This window comes from Bombus terrestris, chromosome 7 (assembly GCF_910591885.1).
Source record: "Bombus terrestris chromosome 7, iyBomTerr1.2, whole genome shotgun sequence".
Lineage (NCBI taxonomy): Eukaryota > Metazoa > Arthropoda > Insecta > Hymenoptera > Apidae > Bombus > Bombus terrestris.
The window spans coordinates 21,127,971-21,149,063 of NC_063275.1; the positions used below are offsets into that span (position 1 = coordinate 21,127,971).

The 21,093-nt window shown below is 36.8% G+C and overlaps 1 protein-coding gene across 1 annotated transcript in view; it reads right to left on the reverse strand.

Moving 5' to 3' along the window:
- Nucleotides 1–21,093, reverse strand: part of LOC100643082 (UPF0489 protein C5orf22 homolog) — a 423,524-nt gene that overhangs the window by 147,257 nt on the left and 255,174 nt on the right. The window contains exon 3 of the mRNA XM_012310637.3: nt 10,649–10,764. Coding sequence (XP_012166027.1) covers nt 10,649–10,764 — 116 coding nt within the window. The remainder of the gene's footprint in view (nt 1–10,648; nt 10,765–21,093) is intronic.

Sequence of the window (21,093 nt, forward strand, 5' to 3'; positions counted from 1 at the left end):
GTGGACGAGTTGCATGGAACTGCAATAAAACATGCATAGCGGACCGGTAAATGGGGTCATCTGCCTCGCGATATTCACAGTGGCTGGCCTCTGCGCGTTTCCGTCGGCCAATTCAACGTCCATTCTTCTTCGACGTTTCCGTCGTAACGTAAAAAAAGCGACGTAACAATAAAAAAAAAAAAAAAGGAAAAAGATGAAAAAAGAGTAACCTCGGTAGTGGGAGGAAGCGAAAGAAACAGAAGGCAAGAGGAGGAGACGTCAGGTTCGTTAACCCATCGCGTACACGGGGCATCCTTGCAGAAATGCAATTCGCCAGCTGACGATGCGCTTAACTGCAACGAAATGATCGTGATGCAGGAAGAAACACGAGAGAGAGAGAGAGAGAGAGAGAGAGAACAGAGGCGAAAAAAAAACAGGAACGAGAGAAAAGGAAATAAATAGCGGTCAAAGACGGTCAGGATAGAAATAGATATAGATTCTATCGGTATAGAAGCTATATAGATATAGATATAGAGAATAGGATGAAGGAAAGGGAGGAGCATCGATGCATTCGATTTTTAATTTCTAATTATTGCGTAATTACCCTGCACTCAGACCCTTCGGTCGTATCGTGTGTGCAGACCTTATGTCTCGATAGAAGCCCTTAGTTATGGGTTGCGATAATTGCCAATTTCCATCGGGTGTTCTTCTAGCTTCTATTAGCACTCGCGCGTGTGCTGTTCGTATCTAGTTCTCGTAACCTGTGCTCACAAAGCCATGGATGCGGCGTCGAATTTTTATGGTTCTACCGGAAAGTTGTTTCAGAGTGGTTACCCGGGTCTAATCGATTACACGTGCTTTCATTTCGCTGCTACGAATGGAGGAATGTCAGTTTTATCGGCTCGAATGGGCATTCGCGTTGCTTGAAACAAATGTAGATGTAGCTTCATTCAGTCGTAGCGAGGCTGCGATCTTTTTCTGGCATTTTTGAATTATGTATAGAGAACACGGAGTGTTTCGATGTTATAATGTTTAATGTTAGACGATAAAACTTGATTGCCGACTAGTAAAAATGGAAGGGGAAAAGAATTGTAAATTTATAGACGGAGGAAGGAAGAGAGATGAGCGTGGCGCCTTCAGAAATCACGTAGCCCCAAGAGTAATTAGAGATTCAGCACGGCGGCAATCGAATGATAAAATCTGCATATCTTAGTCACGACCGTAGATACACGTTTATCATAGACAACTTTTATTTGTGCGTCATTAAACTGGTAGCTCCTACTGTACGTAACTAATTGCGTATACCATATCCGAGAGACGAAATTAACCGCGGACGGTTAAAGACCGAATAATAAATCAAGTTGGCCAATTATTAAGCCGAACATTTTCAGAGCGTGGAAAGTAAGCTTCAAGTATATTCCTGCGAGTTTAATTAAATAATTTATCATAGCCGCGCAACGCTATAGAAATTAAAAAGTCACGGGCTATAGAGAGCAAAAGTTACAATTTCTTATTTTCATTCTTGTATATTCTTGTGATGTGTTTAAACTACGTCGTGGAATACCAATTGTTTTTATCGGGTTCTACCATGAGCAATTTTGTTAGATTTTACTTTACGATGATTACGGTTTGGTTTGTGAAATTAATGCGTAAATATTATAAATTAGTATAGCAGAAATTATATAATAAATTCTAATCGTTCTTTAAGGCTTTAATATTATATCATAAATCATTCTTTAAGAAAATATATCAGATTTCGAACCTGAATATTTCTATCGAGCACAATATTATATAAGAAATCTTCAAAAATCTTTCATTTCATAAATTCCTGTTCCAATTTCTAATAATTTTTCAATTATATCATTACATCGAACATCGATACAATCATTGAATATTATTTACAATGAATAATCCCCATACCAACACATAATCGTACGAAAGATCCTGATTTAACATTTTGTTAACATTAATACTTCAAGGAACAATATACGTCGCCATTCAATGAATCGAGTGCTTCTTAATTTCTCAGAAAAAAAGGATTAATTTTATTCTCATTAATACAACGAAGAAAATATTTAACAATGTTTAGTACAAAGTAATTTTCAGCATATTTTTATTTACATTACTTTATTGAAACGATTAGATACTTACAAGATCAGTTAATTTATAGTGTCTGAAATGTATTAAAGCCTTAGTCTCTTATCTATGGAGTTTGATTTAACCCTTCGTTAACTATTTTTGCGGAATGTACACTTACACTAAATATCTCATAGCTCCAACGTACATAAATATCATCAATCATGATAATCGAATCTCGTAACATTGCTAATGAAACTTCAAAATATTCTATATAATACACATAATATGATACACCGCTGGCCATAAGTATGAAGAGACTTACTCGCTATATCCATTGGAGAACCGAAACAAAATTTATTTTTTATTTAGTATACTTGATGCTATAAGGCACACATAATGTAAATAAAATAGCTAGGAATTTATGTACATTTATAACAAGATATCTAGAAATTTATAGTAATAAGATACTTAGCTTTATAACAAGATATCTGGGAAATAAAAGCGATAAAAAGTATTCAATTTGTATTAAATATCAGGAGGTGTTCTAATATGTACTTATAGCCAGCAGTGTAATATTCATAATAGGTTTTTACACCACGTTCGAATATATTTGTGATCTACCTGAATTGCTATATACATATATCCCTACACCGTGCCACAACATCCTCAATAATTTCTTCCAACTATTAACCAACCTCCTCTCCATTTACCCCCACATCGAACCCAATTAAACCAAGCTGAACCTCGATGTGAGCGTCGCTTAATCCGAGACGGGCGCAAATCATCGGGATCGCAGTCGGTGCAGGCAATATCCACTTTGTAATCCGTGCACAGGCCGGCCGTACTGTGCACGGATGCACGAGGAATCGCAGGTAGATGCACACCGGCAGCCCGGATTCCTAGGTGTGCGCATCTCCACGGTGCGCTCATGCTGCACATGCAACACGAGACTATCTGATTCCACGGCGGAAGTCCTGTTCTTGCTCAATAACCTAGGCGATCCGCGGAGAATAATAATTGTTCCAGAGGGGTCCTGGTCTCTCTCTCTCTCTCTCTCTCTTTTTCTCTATCTCTATCTCTATCTATCTAGCTATTTATCTTTCTCTCCGTGTGTAGAAATACAGCAGGTGGAAAATGCTGGTCGCGGCAACTCGTCTCTGGATTTGTGGCCATCGTCGTCGTCGCTCTTGTTGTTTGCCGGATACGAAATGAAATTCCTTGATATTTGCGCGCGATGGGGTTGCTGGCGATTTACCCGGGGAAAATTCAAATCGGTTTTGTTACGATGAACGCGGAATACGTGAAACGAATCCGACGATCCTTATCACGGACGCGGGAATTATCATAATTGTAATTGACGTCGAGTCGGTGAACGGCATTCGATTCTTTGTAGTTTAATCAGAGACTAAGGGGAACCACGCCAGGTCTTTTAATAATTTTGCTTTATTGACCAGAAACAGAGGAGGTTTAATGAATTGCTCGAGATGCTCGTGTAGCAGTGCATTCCTCTGATATAAAATAAACTACATCGTATTTTAATTTCATTAAAATCCTTGTCACCGATCGTCGAAACTGATAAACTTAATATGAAACGATCTAGTAATTAATATACAATTTTATGTTACAAAGTTGTCTGTAGATTTTGCAGATAAACCTGTGCTTTTTATCTTCTCGAAAATTTTCAAGATATGACTCGTGGTACTAATTGCAACTTTATAAATAGTAAAATATTACATGCTTTAATAACTGTACCTTTGGCTTTGCCAATTTACCAGGTAGTTTTATGAGATTTACACCCTTGGACAGATAATCTTCGTTCCGATTATGTCATATTAAAATTCACCTGTTTAATCGGAATGTGACATTAACATCAGAAACTCAACAAAGATCAACTTGTCGTGTCTTCCTTCTGTAATCTTCGTATGCAAAGCATCTTATAATCCATTACAAGATCTGTAATTAAGCTTGCAAAAAAAGTCAAAGGCAATTCGGTTTTATCTTCGATTGCACATCTCTTTCGTGGAATTTGAACTGAAAGTAGATTCTCATGTTCGATGTAATGTTTCTCGTGATTCATTTAATCGGAAAAATGACAGATAGTCACAACGCCTTCCGATGGTTCATAATTTTTGGAAACCGATTCGTAACAGCTCCAGATGGATGGCCGATAATCGAAATGGGATAATAAATATCTTTCAAATTATCCGATCGGTCGCAGGTGTATTACAGGTGCAATACCTGTCGCCAGGAATGACCATGCATATGGGGCAGGTGATCTTCTCGAAGAAAAGTTCCCTCAGTGATCTAGAATCGATCTTGATGAGTTCTTCACGGGCTAATGCATCGATAACGAGCACCGACGCCTTAAATTTCGTTGTAGTCGTCGTTTCGACTTCGATTATCCAATCGTCATCTCCCTCTTCCTCTTTAACACCCTTTGAGTCCGTAAGGATTCTCACGATTAGCTACGCACGAGTTGTCATATTTTACTAAAATATTATGTTACGTTGTTCCAAAACAATTTAGATAAAGGGAGGATTGACCCTTTTTGGTAACTGGAATTTCAAATTCAAAATTTCTGTTATGTCCGTGATGGGTCACCTGCTGTTGTAAAATACGATTGTTATAATTTTCTAGGTTGTGATAGCCGACTGCTTTCTGTATATTTAACTTGAAGAATATAAAAGAAGAATACGATAAGTAATATCTCTCTTATTTTTGGTAGGAAAGCAATTTTAAAATTCAATATGTAGTTGTATGCATTACCAAAATTTTCTTTTTATTTGTTTTTGAAGGGGGAAAGTTATTGCTCCAACCTCTTTGTAATTTTAGAAATATTACTTGGCATAGTATTAAAATATTGAAGCCAGTTGCAACTATGCTTTTTGCAAAACTTCATCAACTTAAAAGCTATTTTTAAGAGGTTCGCTTATATATATATGTATATATATATGTGTATCTAATGGGTTGCTTTCATTTCTTCTTTCTAGAAAGAATTTCTATAAAATACTTCCATTTCTACTTGTATTATTAGAAACACATATATTACTAGCAGTCTGCGTATCTTCATACATTCACGAGAAATTCAAGAATGCAAAATTGCACGTAATACACGGAATAAAACATCCTAAACACGTAAACCATTCAAAATATAGTATTCGTCACAATGTTCAGTGGGTGAAACAAATCTCTACATAGATTCTATTGCTTTAACTATGTTCAGAAAAACATGAATCGCCATAAGCACAACCATACTAAAATACTCTGCGCTTTTCGATAACTCTGATTGTCGATTCTTCGGGTTTCAACCGCGTTATTAGTACGTTGCACTTTGTGAAGTGAAGTGGAATTCGCAAAACGTCGAAACAAAGAATCAGGAATATGTCATCTAATCATCGTGAAAGTATAAAATCTAAAATTCTTCCAATTCATAACGATCTTTTCTCCAAACACCCTTCCTAGTTTCACACGCGACTTTCACTCTCGTTTTAAAGTTCCACCGTTGAATACTCGAAATTCTGCAACTTTCTCCAGTGCGCATTTAAAACCTGTCTCTAATCGCAACAAGGTAGAGATTTCGAGAAAAAGTTGGTAATGGAAGACGGAAGTGAAACGGGACGAAACAGAGGCGGCGACGGACGGCGCTAATTATCGATCATTATGCGCGCTGTGGGCGGGTAATTGGGATTTATGTTCTCCACGATAATCCACGAGTAATATGGAAGAGAGGGTGAAGGAGTAAAGGCGAACGAGGGCGGCGAAAGTCCGACTTAATGTACCATAGGTTTCGTTTAATTGTTATTTACGTGAAACGATCACGCTATTCTCGGGATCGAAAGGTGGCAGGAGTGCAGAACAAGTGGAACAGATAGAGATAGGCAGGTAGGCACATTGTTGAGAGAAAAGGAGAAAGAGAGAGAAAGGGAAACTGGCTGATTTACTGAACTAATTCGCGACAATTATCAGGTGGAAGAAATAGTAGCCCGAATCACGCGGATCTGTAAATCTTTCGAATGCCTCTCGCGACTCATGTAATTCGACTGTGTGTGCACGCACACAAGGAAGATTTCGTTGATATCGCAGAAAATAACGAACAAGGATTTTTATTTTTTATGACAGGATTACTTACGAGAAGAAATTATTTTGATGCGTGTGGTAGATAGTGAGTTGGATATTTCTACATTTACTTTAGCCTTTTAACTATTTCCGCGTTTCTTACGTCTTGCGCGCGGCAATGGTTGCAATTTATTATAATAAGAGGAGAGGATGTAGCTGTTGTGTTGTTGGTGCGAGGCAAGATGATAAATGGAGAAATGGAAAGACGTGATTTTGACGATTTTTTAGGTTATGAATGTGTTTAGCGATCTTTAAAGATTGTTACGTGAGCGTGGAAGATCACGTACAGAAGAATATAAATGGAAAGAGACTCTTAAGTATTTATTACTCGACATACTGCAATGTAAGCACAATGCAATATGTCAGCAGGAGATCTTTAAATTATTTTTCATTAGAAACTTACGTTCAAGTCAGGGTACTGTCGAATATGTAATAAAATATTCAATATTTCCAATATTTTTAGAATGCACTTTGATAAAAAAAAAAAAGGATACATTTTAAGGATTGATTTCAAATTGATATTTAAGAATACATATATGTAGATTTGTTACAAAGATTTATCAAGCCTAGTGTGAAGTTCTTCTTCCTAATATATTTACAATACACATTATCAATTTACATTATCAACACAAGATTTAGAATCAGTACAGATCATAAGAAATAAGCTATAGAAAATCCTGCAAAAATATCAATTGTATTGTCGATTAATAATGCCGATAATGTCAATAAACATCGAACAGCATTAAGTTTCAATATTTTTCTGATATCAAAGTTAATACATAATATTTCCAAAATAAATTAAAATTAAAGAAGAAGTCACAGTCATCGATTCCGATAAAATTTTATTTGTCGAATCTAGAGCAAAAATAAGCCATATTCTTTTTTTTAAAAACCATTTACTTTTAAAAGTCTCTTAGCATAAAGAATTTTTAGACGTGTTTGATAACAATTTTCATTGTGTAAAACACATCGTGGAAAACAAACCCAACTTTTACATAATTATCTTTATTACTTCTTAAATTATTACATGATTGTAGAAATGGGAAGACTTGTAGAGAGGGAAGATCTGTATTCCAAAGAAAATTCAAGGGTACAGCACACGAGTTGCCCCACCATATCAGAAAGTATTTTATAGCAATTCTCGTCTCATCAAATTACAAAACAGCAAACAGATAAAAGAACGAACGTCTGATACAATGAATTCGTTTATACGGAGCGTCTGTACCTTACGCTTTTTTCCGGTTGCCGTGTCGTCGTCAGACGAAATGCCGGAAGTTTCGATACCGGCTATTCGCCGGTGTAAAAGCCACGACAACACCGAGCAATCCACCGGGCAATAAAATCGGCGACAAGCAGTGAATTCGTGACACGACGACCATAAAGGGATTTATGCGCACGTTCGAAAAGTACGGGCGACGAGGTCGTCGACTACACGGCCACGACCACGGACAAGAAGAAGATACGATAGCAAACGATAATGATAGCTAGTCTCCTGTTACTTTTGCCCTCGAGTTTCATCATAGAATCTTGCAAAAGTCTCTACAAGCATAAATTTTGTCATAAATAAGCATTGCACTTCGTGAATGTGTCCCGTTTATAATCTGGAAAAATCCTCAAAATCACATCTTTTCATTTCTCTACTCGTTACGCAAGTAGATACAGACGATAATTACGAACCTGATAATGGTTGAGCCAACTAAGCCAACCGATCACGATATTTGCGATGTAGAAGGAATATTAAACGTTTCTCGAGAATATTTATGAATTGAAATTATCTCGACTAGAAGTTGCTTGTTCCGTTTAAACGATTAACAGGAGTACAAGTCGAGTGTGGCTATATGGCGAAATACGGTATGACGTTTTATGGCTTCTAGGAGCCTGACTGAGGAATATTGTTCCCGGGAAGTGGTCCTGGATGTGGTTCGTGGTTGGGAGAATGTAGAGAGAGTTGGAGATTTTTGTGTTAGAGTGTGGAAGGAATTATGATGCAGGTTATGACGAAGTTGGTGTGCCTTTGGTATATTTCGATGTTTCCAGTATAGAACGATCGATGGAAAATGTAGTTATGTGCGAATGAATTTTTATCGTTCGAAGAATGAAAGGAAATTTTAGTTGATCTTTTGGGGACATCGATAAGCTCACATTCTTACGAGATACTTTATTTAAGGCACTATTCGTAAAGCCAAACATATTTCTTTCTTTCTTTATCATCAGTATCAAAATTCTTAACAAAGATTATATAGAAAAAAAATCAATTCTAATTCTTCTTTATACGCAACAATAATAACAACAACGATCTTTATAATCTAAATCGAACATAAATCAAGAATTTACAAACTTACAGACTAACAATAAATACAGACTAATAACACTTTGACAATTCACTAAGTACCGTTGTTATATCTGTAACGTGAAACAATCGATTATCAGATGTTTTCAAATGTTTCAAAGAAATTCGAATATTTGAAATAAAAAGATTGGATGAAATTCAACTGCAAACCTAACCAGCCCCTATATTCTCCATATTGGAGACACAAGCAACAGTAATAGAGGAAACAAACGCGAGAAGAACACTGACACATCGCGCGTTATCGAGAGACAGAGGAACGGCATCCTTTCGAAAATGAAAGAATCCCGATGGCTTTTTTCCTGCTTTTGTTCCGCGCATCGATTCCGTCGAGCATTCGTATCCCGACAACTATTTTACAAACCACCATTGAAACAGTACTGTGTGGATCTACGCTCTCTGTGTGGATGTGTACGTGTTTAAGATCCGGTATCGAGAGGGATGACGATTGAGCGAAGAGAGAAAGGAAAAGGGACTGATGCAGCGCGCTGGAAGGATCAGAAAGCCAAAGATCCCGAAGACAGGCACAAAGGGCAGACACGGCAAAGAAATTGCATCGCACGCTAAATCTCGGACGTCAATGCAACCGCCTAATCAATCTTCAATCGACACGATTGATTCTCTCCCCTTTCAACCGGCGACTACTTGATCTCGACGCCTCTCTTCGTCGACGACCTCTACCATCTCGACGTCCCCCGGAAGCTGCACCTCTCTGCTCTTAATGCACGCTCGTGTAATGCTCGTCGATAATGACAGGAAGGAGCGTGAGTGGCAAAAAATATGCAGATAAAGTCTTTACAGTGAAGACTTGTTTGATAGATTTTTATAAACTTTTAAATTCTTAATAGAATTCTGGTTTGACATGCGGATAAATATAGAGCATTTCACAGAACTGGTTTAGTGATATCTTTAGGAATGGTTACGCGTACAAAAGAATCTTATGGAACAATATATGGATAAAGAGTACTTTTAGATGTGAAGATGTGTCTGATGAATTTTGTTTGGCTTTCAAATGATGGATGTAATTTTAGTTTGACATACAGACAAATATAAAGTATTTCGCAGTACTTGTCTAGCGATAATTAAATTTAAAATTGTTGTACGTATAAAAGAATATTGCAAGACGATATCAAATATCGTTGAGAGGAATATACGCAGTGGAAGTGTTCCTCTAAACCTTCTGACGAATTTGGTTCAGATTTTTATCACAACTTTGCAACAACTACTTTCTTATACGAGTATTATAGTGTGTAGTATAAATACAATCTATTCGCGATAAGATAAGGACTTTTAATGGGCAACAAATATTAACTAAATCTTTCAGCATATCGTCGTGATGAATAGAAAGTCGAAATTCGAGAAAGGATTAGATATCAGAAAAGAAATATAATGAAAAATTATACTCCTCAAACATTACAACGCGAGGAAAGGACTTTGATAATAATTCATTGAAAAAGAATTTTTTGTCTAGCGGTATCGATTTCTAATGGCCTTCAAGAAGCCTTTTTTTGTTACGAATTGAATTATGTTTTTTAAATTGTTTCATACCTATACGTATATTTTATATTGTTACTTCTTCTCGTTTAAAGTCCTTCTTACACTTAATATAACAATGTGCAACTATATTCAAAATAGCCATATCTCTCTTTCATTGATCCTTGAAAGCATCTTTTTGATCCATCCAGCAAAATACAAAATCATTTAATTCTGCGTTGTCCAATAAAGTCGTTCGTGGTAGCAAATTGAAATTTCACGCGATTCAGTCTCTCGAGCCTATCGATATATTCTACACATACTCGAATGCAAAGAAAAAGAAAAAATCGAAGAAATTCTTTTCTCTTTTCAATAAGTCACAGGGCACGGTAGCAATTCCTGGGCGATTTGACGTGAAATGGTTCGCGCCTGTTCGTTGTCGATCAGCAATTGAGCAAACAGCGAGTGTTAATAAAACGCGTCGAACGCAGCCAATCCGATTACGGGCTTGAAATGTTCACGTATCGAGGCATTCGTCGCCCGGCTCGAAACTCATTTTAATCCCGTTACCGGCCGCGTGATTTACGAGCTCTCCATGTAAATTGCCTCATTCTCGAATGTCTAATAAAACGTAGAAAAATCGTGCAAACTCACCGCGCCGATTTCTCGCCCTCGTAACCCTGCAGGCTCCTGTGTTCATCCAAATAGTCGAAGAGGTTTTCCAACTCGGTGAGCTGTTCGTTCCTCGCAGCGGTCGTCTCCTTCAGGATCTGCAAGAGAAAGGGGGAACCGGTCGTCAGGACACGTGGTTACGATTCATGGTTAACCGGTTAATTCGATGTAAAAAGGATTGATAGGCGCCACGAGTTATTGTCTCGAACGGTGACTGGCTGAGTGTCTATTCGTGAAAATTTTTAAGAAATTGAATATCTTGTTCCAAATAGAGAGGCAAGAAGGCGTGGAAGCGAAAGGAATCGTTAAAAGAAAATATAAATATAGTATGGAATTGTACTGCTGGGATGTTTATCGCGACCTTTTACTATAACCTATCACCTTTATTTTCTTCGTGAATATCATTATTTTGTAATAATTTCTTATAGTTTCGAGCTTTGGATATTGATGTCAATTAATATTTTTCTATCGGAGGTATCAAGGGAATTATTTAAATTCTTCTTGACTTTCAAAATTAAAACTATAGTATAAATATCTTTTAGTATCTCTTCACGTGTAATAACAAAGGAATATATCTCGACGAACTTTTACCGATTAATTTAATTGGTTAACTGATACAATACTTTCTTATTAGATACAATAATTTCTTTACTTATGGCTCTCCTAATTTTCAACCTACTCGTTCCATTTCTGTTACAATTAAACTATATAATACATGAATTTGGAAGAACCAACACTGATTTGATTTTATTAACATCTAATTTCATGGTCGCCGACATTTCTAGTTAAAAGATGATCCAGTTAATGGGCTGAAAACTTCTTGATGAAAATCAATCTCAGACAGCCAAGCTAGTTATTAGGACTATCATCCTTGTTTAAACATACGGATATTCAAATTGCAGATTCATCTACATCTCGTTCTACCATTTCAAGTATCTTCACGTTTCATTTCCATCACTGTCTCCTCTCTTGCGATTTCTGCACAAATTGTACGTAAAACGCAGAAAGTAACGGATAGCTTCCTATAAGAGTTCGCGTAAAGACAGCATAAATTTGCAGCGCGTCGCGACGATGGCATACGTTATACACATATGCCATGCATAAAAATGGTATCCATGATACGCCGACGTGATTTACATAAATATAGTACTCCTGCCTTCCATTACGTCACTACGACGACATAAGGAATCTCTCTTTTCCGACGAGTTCTCCGGAAGCCACAAGTGCGTGGAACGGAAAAAAATCGACGTCAGAACTGTATCGTCAACGATAGGAATAAATTCAAGGATTCACGCGTAACGCATCGATGAAGCGTGTCCTTCGATCTCCATATTTTTCTACATTTTTTCCACCGATCAATGCGATTTTCTTTTTTTTTTTTTTTTTTTTTTTGTCGCCTCCAGTTCGATTTCCCTCGCCGAGTAATTATACAATATATTGACGTCATTACGCGTTCGATAAGTTACGTGATATTTAATACTTGACTTTGATAAATTAGCGAATTTTATCTCTCTTTGATCGCGATGAATTATTAATTTTGTTTTTCATTCTTATCTTTTCACAAAACGGTGCGTATGTGTAATAGGTATCGTTCTGGAAAATCACACGGGATGTGACGAGGAGAACAAGAAATAAACGTTTTCTACATTGGGCAGATCTTTTTAAATAGAACCTGTATTGTTGACGTCATCTTTTAAAATCGATGGATGAAAAGTTGCCTCAGATGACAATATGTAATGAATTAGCCTGCGTGTTCTCTATCTTCCTTTCTATCTAATCTACATAAAATAGACGTTACAATCCGACATGTGCTAATGTACACTTCGTCGATCGTGTGAAAGAGACCAATGCTATTTCCTTGACCCTTACATTCTAGAACATGAATTTCTTCTCTCTGGCCTTAAATTCCAAACTAAATGAACTTCGAAAGAAAATGTTATTGTGAGCGATTATAATCAAATATTACAAATATTTTCCTTCGTAAAGAATTCAACGAGCTACAATAAAATTTTCATAGTAAGCTCATCTCAAATCATAGTCAATGGTACCGACGTTTGTATAGTTGATACCAACAGTTTAAAATTCGTTGAAAAAAAGAAAATATCTTATTACCTATTTTTGGTGGAAAGAAATATACAGCATTGCTAATTGAGTTTAATGATACAACACGGTTAATTAAAGACAGTTTTTTGGCTTTCTCTTATATTATCCAAACTTCAGAGAAATATTTCATTTGCACGAATCTGATACGTGTTTATTTATTTCTTCCTCAATCAAAATTACCCGGCGCCGCAATAATTGAGACACATCGTACGAGACTTTCACAAACCAAACTGACTAACTTTTTATTCATTTCTTAATTTCGTTACATGCGTACACGATTAACATTCGATTCTCAAGAAACAAACGATATACTTCCGTAAAATGACATAAATAATGGTGAATTCAAGGTGAATTTAACTAACGATCATCTTTTTCATACTTTTCAATTCGACAATTTATCCATCGAGAACGTGGCCTGCGAACGTGCGAACGCTGCCTATGAACAGCCTGACAACGTGCGAACGTTGTCTGCGAACGTGGCCAGCGAATTTTGATTTTTGTCCCAAATCCTCAATGAAATGCCGCACTGTGGAACGCTTGGTAAAACGAAAGAAGCAGAGCAAAGAGAGATAGAAACGGTAGCGATGGTACGGGGTTCGCGACAAAGCGGGGCATGGGGTAGGAAAAAATATCGAAGGTAGCGTCCCTCGAAAATAAAATCGGTTTTCCGATAACTGGTTATTTGCTCGCACAAGTGGCTCGCTGACTGGGCGAGCACATCGGAAGCGGTTTTCGCGTGTAATATTATCGAGTTATCGGCGGCAGAGGGGGGCATTGATCGGCTGCCGGAGGGACAGGGAGGAGAGGAAAGAGACGGGTGGAGGAGACAGCCAGAGAGGGTGGAGGAGGTGGAGTAGGTGGATGCGGAGGAATAGGGTGGGTGGAGAGGGCTAGGCGAGCGTGCACTGCACGAGCACAATATATCCGCGTGATTACAATATGTCGGGGCTCGAGAGACCAATATCAACCTGAAGTCGGCTCAGCCAATGCTAATAATCCCTATTGTTGGTGCCTCCACTCGACTGCCTCTCGCGATCGGATACATCTTGTTTCGAAATTTCGAATTGCCTCGTCGTTGCGTCCACCTACCGATCTTCTCTATCTTCGCGAGCGTCCTCCACTCTGTGTCGTGGAATTTTTTTCCACGCAACGTTTTGCATCAAGGATCGCTGCTGAAATTGTTTGACGTGGGCTTGAGATAGTTGTTTTGTGGAGTATTAAATAGTTTCCTTTTGAAAAGTGGGTGTCGTTGGAGGAAAGTTTGAAGGTTTAAAGTTTCCAGGCTGGATTTTGTCAAGTCGATAATCATTTTGTGGATCTTCTAAAGTATTAAAATAGCATTCCCATTCGAAAGAGTTTAATAATTAAATACATATCAAGTATACCAGTCGAGAGTACATTAAATATAGCAACTTTGGTTTTAAATAAATGATGAAGGATAAAACATTTATGTATTTACGTATTATCGTACATCAATATTTCTCAACTACTTTAAAATAAAACAATGGAACAAGCTTACTACAGAACGATTTTATCAGAAAATTATGACAAAGTATTTCGTATGAAAGATGAAAATTAATTCTTCCCATAAATACATTGCACGTTTGATCTCAGGTGTCAAGTAACCACTTGAACTTTGATAAAATGTGTAATAATGTAACGGTTGGAATTAATATCAATAGTTAGTGTAACAATCGAGCAGCAAATTGCAACAATTTTCTTATAATCAGACAAGCGATCGTTGAACAGAGATTGCATTAATTGAGCAATCCGTTTGTTACATTGCAGTGCGTGCCGTTAAAAGACGGGCCATAATGGTGGTCAGGTATAAACGACGAAAGAAACGAGACTTGTCCTCGACGTTTATCCCTGGCGTCGGCAAGCCAGGCCTCCTTTCACACGTCCCACACGAAAGACGACGAAGCTCGATCTCTTTCAAAACAATTACGCATTCTTCAACGCCAGTTCTCCCACGTCGACATTATGGTCTTGCTGCAATGTTCTCTCCGGGCTTGCCTACACTATTTTCAGAAAAGACCACGGAAGGCTCGACGTTTACTGCTCATCATTCTTACCGAATTGTTTGTCAAGAAACAGATCCCTTTGTTGTTAAATTACTTTAATTCGATGACCTTTTAGAATCTTTATTCGGAGTAATTTTATTGTTATGAGGTCTCCATAAATACACTTTCAGTACTTTTGTAGTGGTAGTAATTTCTATTAATAACGAGTCTTTTGTCTGTTTCAGATTTTGAAAGGAAAATGTAGAACTCCTCGTGCAGATGTTACAGCAATGTAAGTATAAACTATGTGTAATATTATTATGAAATTTTTATAAAGATATTATTAAAAACAAGTATTAAATATTAAAATATTGTTGTTATTAACATAATTAAATACTATTATACAATGTACAACAGTAGTTGCATGAAAGGTATGAACACGAAGTTTTATATTTAGATCACAAATTCTCATTTTTTTAATAAACAGAAAGACGTATATTGTTTTAACAAAATTTCTAGCAGAACATCCTCAATGTCCTCAAACTTAAGAAATTTACTAACGAAAGAAGAATACGACTGAGTCAAAAATGATCGGTGATTTAATTATTAATTGTATCATAAAAAGAATATAAACTGAATTCTATCTTATACGAAGATTAATAATACTATTTTCCACATAGTCTGTATCTTATCAGGAAACGATAATTATAATACAATCAATTTCACCAACGCACTGGCACAAAACGCAAATATAATTCATACTATATTCCACCGAAGTAGTCATCTACCGTCATATTTCACGTGATTTAATTACAATTTTAAGAACCGAACATTAATCTCCATAACAACTAGACAGAAATTTCGAAGGTACCAACCTTCACCGGTCGAAATGATCGCAATCGAATATCTCTCGTTTAATTCGCCCAGCTAACCATACCAAAGACGATACCTAACGCGTTCATCCGCCGTGTGCATATATGTAACTACATCGTCCCATTTTCAATCTACAAATTGAGCTCGTTAATCTCTTTCGAGAGTCGCGATGTGATTTTTTATGGATGTTCTCCGGTTGTAATCGCGGGTTCATATTTAATTTCAGCTGCATGAAGGCCAGTGTTTCGCGATACAAAGACCCACTATCGAGTAACGTTCGGTGATCAAATAAAAGGGGTGGCAATTTCCGGCGCGCGTAACGAGCAATTGAAAAGCTGCAGTACGAGGGTTTAATTAATAACGATTAATTCGACCGATCGGGTTTCTCGAACGACTTTTAAAGGTACATAAGGATTTAATTGGACGTTTGTATCGTACTTTACAAAGACGCGCGTTCGATCAGGGACCAGTAATTTAAATTCAATCTATTCCGGATCGAGTGTCTTGGTCACGCTATATCCTCGATTACGAAAAGGTGACTTCGATGCTTATCGCGGTGAAACGTACAGTCTGATAAGAGCTGGTCATTGGCTCGTTAATCAGCACGCAAGCCGATAGTTGCGAGAGGCGTGTTCAATTAGCTCCGACTATAATATTAATGAATATTAGCGACGGTGTACAAGGAGAGTCGGTCGTGCGTTTCGCTGTCAGAATTTTGCCCAAGGGCTGGAAGCTTCGATGCTCGAGCTCGGTTCCGTGGTTGGTAGCACTAGCCAGCCATTAAACGTACGAGCATGCGAGCTCTGGTGCATGCGATACTTCGTTTCTAATCGTGGCTTTATTCTGAATTATACACGGGTAATTATTGACTGTGCTCGCCTTCGACTTTTACAAGGTAACGAGGAAGTGAGTCGGGTAAATTAATTCGATGTTTCAGAACCAGCTTCTTTAGCTTGGTTTGTTTCATTTTAGGTTTCACGTAGTTATTAGGAGATGTATTGAAATTATTCGAAGGTTAATGAACGCTTAAGAGGAAAAAGTTTCGTAAATGAATGTGTCTTTTTATATATGCAGACCACGAGGAAATGATATGGTTTTGGCAGACAAATAGTTTATATAATTACGAATTTATATAATTTTATAACTTATATAGTTTTTATAAACGGATAATTTATATTGTAAGGGATTCATATAATAGAAATGTCCACTGATACTCCCTGACACCTACTTATAATTGTTCGTTCCTATACCAAAGGATACGTAGGTCTTAATACGTAGGAGTTTATATTCTGATAAATAGATTCAACTGGTGGGAGTTCATTTAGTCAGACAGTAACTCAGATTTCGTTCAGATATAGATAAAGTTTATAAATAAAATTCCAGTGTATTAGTATAAATATTATAGATAATATCATAGGTTCGTTATAAATTCATATTACAGAAATGGAATTTTTAATTAATAGGCAACAAATAAAATAATAATACGGAAAGCAATACAAAATAGTTTAGATTAGTATTAATGTTATACTTCCTAGATATAAAATGATAACGTAAATGGAGTAACGCATGATTATGGAGCTACTTATAAGCTGGTGAATTTATAAGAATTAAATTACGAGCTTTTGAATTACATTTGAAAATCTTGAAAAACTTACACGGTATTCTTTAATGATAACAATAATAACCTCTTCGAGAATTCATTCTGTATATCAAGTATCTAAGTCAGACTCGTGTTTTTTCATGAGATTACATGACCATTCTGAGCTGTATAAATTATAGTGCTGTTATGTTGATGTACTTAGTTGAATAATAAGCGAAGATGCTGATCGATGCTAATGTATAGCAATTTTTTTAAGTATTCCATTATACAGTGCGGTTGAAAAATTTGGAGGAAAATTAGAAAGAATACAACAAAGAACACCAATTTCATAAAAATGTCAACATAAGCTTGTTATTCGTAATATCGTCCTTTAAAACATTAAATGTAAAGCATTAAAAATAATATTTTTTTGAATTGAAAATATTTAAGTAAGTCGTGTAATTCATTAATTTCACTTAAGTCAATCGAATTAACTGTACAGTACTATGATTAACGAAAATAAATCAAAATAATATTATAGCCGTTAGAAACGCGAAACTATAATTTTTGTATAGAAGAGATGAGATAAAAAGATATGTAAAGAATTCCATTGATCATTGAAAATTTCACAATTTCTAATCTCATTAATAATATATCAAAGATACGAAAATGTTTACCTCGATTGATTTCTCGGAATCGTCAACGTTTTAGCAGATAGAAAAGAAATTGTTAGTATTGTGTGTTTACTTTCACTAAGCGTATGGTTATTTCGACAATAGCTGTGTGGGAAGTAATTACTAGGTATACATTACGGTTCGATGCACGGCGAAAACAGCGGTTTCAGTATATCTGGCAGTAAATATTGTTGAGTTAGCGGCAATTGTGGCTCGGGGAGGCATAATACCAGTACTTATACCCGGCATGAAATAATTGTTACGGCCTGCAGTCTGTATTTTTGCGGTAAACAGTCACTTCTTGAGTTTGTAATTCAGGAAGGATGCCCATTGTCCTGTTCGAGAAATGTATTTTACAAATTGAACCTTGTTGTGCTTTTATAACTATAATTTTTAAAGTAATGTAAATTTAGAAAATCGTTTCCTCTGATTTTTTGATAAAAACGTACAGGTTGCTGCTTATCATAGCTTATCGAAGTGTGGATCGCGTTAAATATTAAAATATCAGAGTAGCTAACATGTTCGTTAGAAGACTTTTACACGTCGAGAAGACGTAGGATGAACAATTCAAAGTCGATTCAGTTAAAAATTATGCGAGGTAAAAAAACTAGAAATAATAATTTATTTTTAATTTCCCTCAGCTTGCAGATCAATTAGCTTCTGGAATTGAATAAATATACAAATATTTAAGAATAAAAATATAATATCATTTTGTATTTCACTTTACATTTTTCATTTATGTTTTACTTTATGTAGATAAAAAGTCTCTTAGAAGTCTAAGAAGCATAAAAGTTTCACTTTGAACTTTCCCATTAGTTTTGTAATTTTTTAAGCGAAAAATACTCTCAACATTTAACTAAAAATAAATCAGAGTACTTTAAACTACTCGATCAGCTTCTTTTTAGTTTGATATTCTATCAGTTCTACAATTATCAACGACTAAAGCGTAATACCTTGTACCAAAGAAGTCAAAATGAAAGATATCTGACAAAATATATAGTGCAAGGAAGAAAACAACATTCCATGCATATAATAATCTTTTAAAGAAACATTTAAATGGCTTAAACACATTAAAAATTATTTAAAACTATGAATTGGTAATTTCAGTCATTCTGGTCGAACTACGTTAGTAGAATAAAAATTCTTCTCTATTCAATAAATTGTTTACCAATTCTTCCAATACGAACACCTCCATTTGGTAACTCCAATCATTGTCAAACCATCAAGTTCTTGTTCGGTCATCTAGATCATCGACACAGAAAGAAACTATTTTTGAAAAAATTTCAACGACAAAAAAGAAAGCGACATACAAAAGACCCTTATCAGGTATGATATCATAAATGAACGATGTTCCATTTCTCACGCAATTAGGTATCTCGTGATCGATAACAATCGAGATCCAGTTAGCTCACAATCAGTGCCTGTTACATGGAAAACTACCGATAGTCAATAAATAGCATGTCGACGATCGTCGAGGCGCATGCAACCGCGTTTCCCTTTGCTATTTCCCACGTGTTTCCCTGGCTTTCCTTCACCCAGTGCCGTAGGATGGAATTCCACCGGTCCGGTATATCGACTCGCTTGTTCACGTTTATCCCACTCGTGACCGGCCTACACGCGCCTAGAATGCACTGAAATAATATGATTATGCTAATCAATCGGGGCGCAGAGGTAAAAGGAGAGGAGGGCTTGGGATTCCATTGAATTATTCCCGGCTAGTTCAACACTAGCTCGCTATAACAATTATCAACCACGGTCCATTCATCTTGATCGACTTTAAAAGACATCGCGTAACTCTTATTGTTACCACCAACATAGACAATCTTGTTTCTCACGTCTCACTTTTCTTCATCTTTCTGACTCTCTTCCAACTTCTCGTACCAATGGCGGAACACGGGGGAAGGAATGTAATTTACGGGACGATTTGTAACGTATCGGTTGGTGCAACTGTCCGGCACAACGAACAGGTATTCAAAGCAGCAATAGGGACGACAGAGCCAATCGGGACAAAGTTGCAAAGCTGGATCGGCGAATTAATGCGAAAAATTCAGGCCAACCTTAGAGCCACGCTGGCCTTGAGGCACTCCTATTTTCCCTCCCTGGGAAAAACTGTATCGATCCCGATGGAAACTTTCTCCTTCGATTCGCTCTGAATGTCAGGACGGGACGGGACGGGACGGGACGGGATTCTTTCCAGTTCGAGTTTGTCTGTCACTTTCGTTTCTGGAAGTTGGAACGTTATCATGTGACTGGTGGTTGGAAACTTGAGACTTGACAGAGACGGACTTCAAAATTCAAATTGGGATTTATGATTATCTATATGTCCCTCTTTCAACAAATAAACTCGTGGAAGTGAGTTATATATCTCTTGAAGAGTTGAACAGGAGTTATGTGCAATTGATGGGCCATGGAATTCAAACATTCACAGAACTGGAGTCAATCAGTTTAGTTCCTCAAAGTTTTCATGGTCAGTATTATATAATTATCAAAATTGAGCTTTTAAGAAGAATAACCCTAATGATACGAAAATATTGCACATTGCCTTCATTCTGATCGAATGACACGCTGTGTGTTATCGATATTTTTCCACGACAGATACTGACATTATATTGTATATTCTAAATACCGATATTATGAATGTTATATTAGTATCAGTATCATAATATTACAGTTCATTGCGTATCCTGTACAGTACCCTAATTTCCACCAATTTCACGTTGAATGCAATTGCTCCGCAACACTCATTTTCCAAACTTCCCCAACTAAATCTCTGTCGCTAGTCGGATGTTCCCTAAAATCGATTGAAACCAATCTAATCTCATTATAAAATTTCATCACTGCCACCAATTCATCCAAATGATCCGAAAAGCCACCTACCCGTCAACGTGCAAATCTCTAATCCTGAAGTTACATATCGCGACCGATATTGATACGAAAATGAATTCCGCGTGAAAGGCACGGCACAAGAACTTCACCCGAAGCAAGCGTGTCGTCAGGAATTAGGCAACGATGAGAGCGGAGAAAGTGCCACGAAGATTTTAACGAGGGCCCTGAAAATTGCGGGCGGATAAAGGTTAACCGCATCGAGATCGGAGTAAAATGGAGAAAGGATCGTTATAGCTCATTAGCCTTATCGTCTGTTGATCGTTTAACCTCACACCTTTCCGCTGGTCCGTGGCCTGGCAAAACATCTAT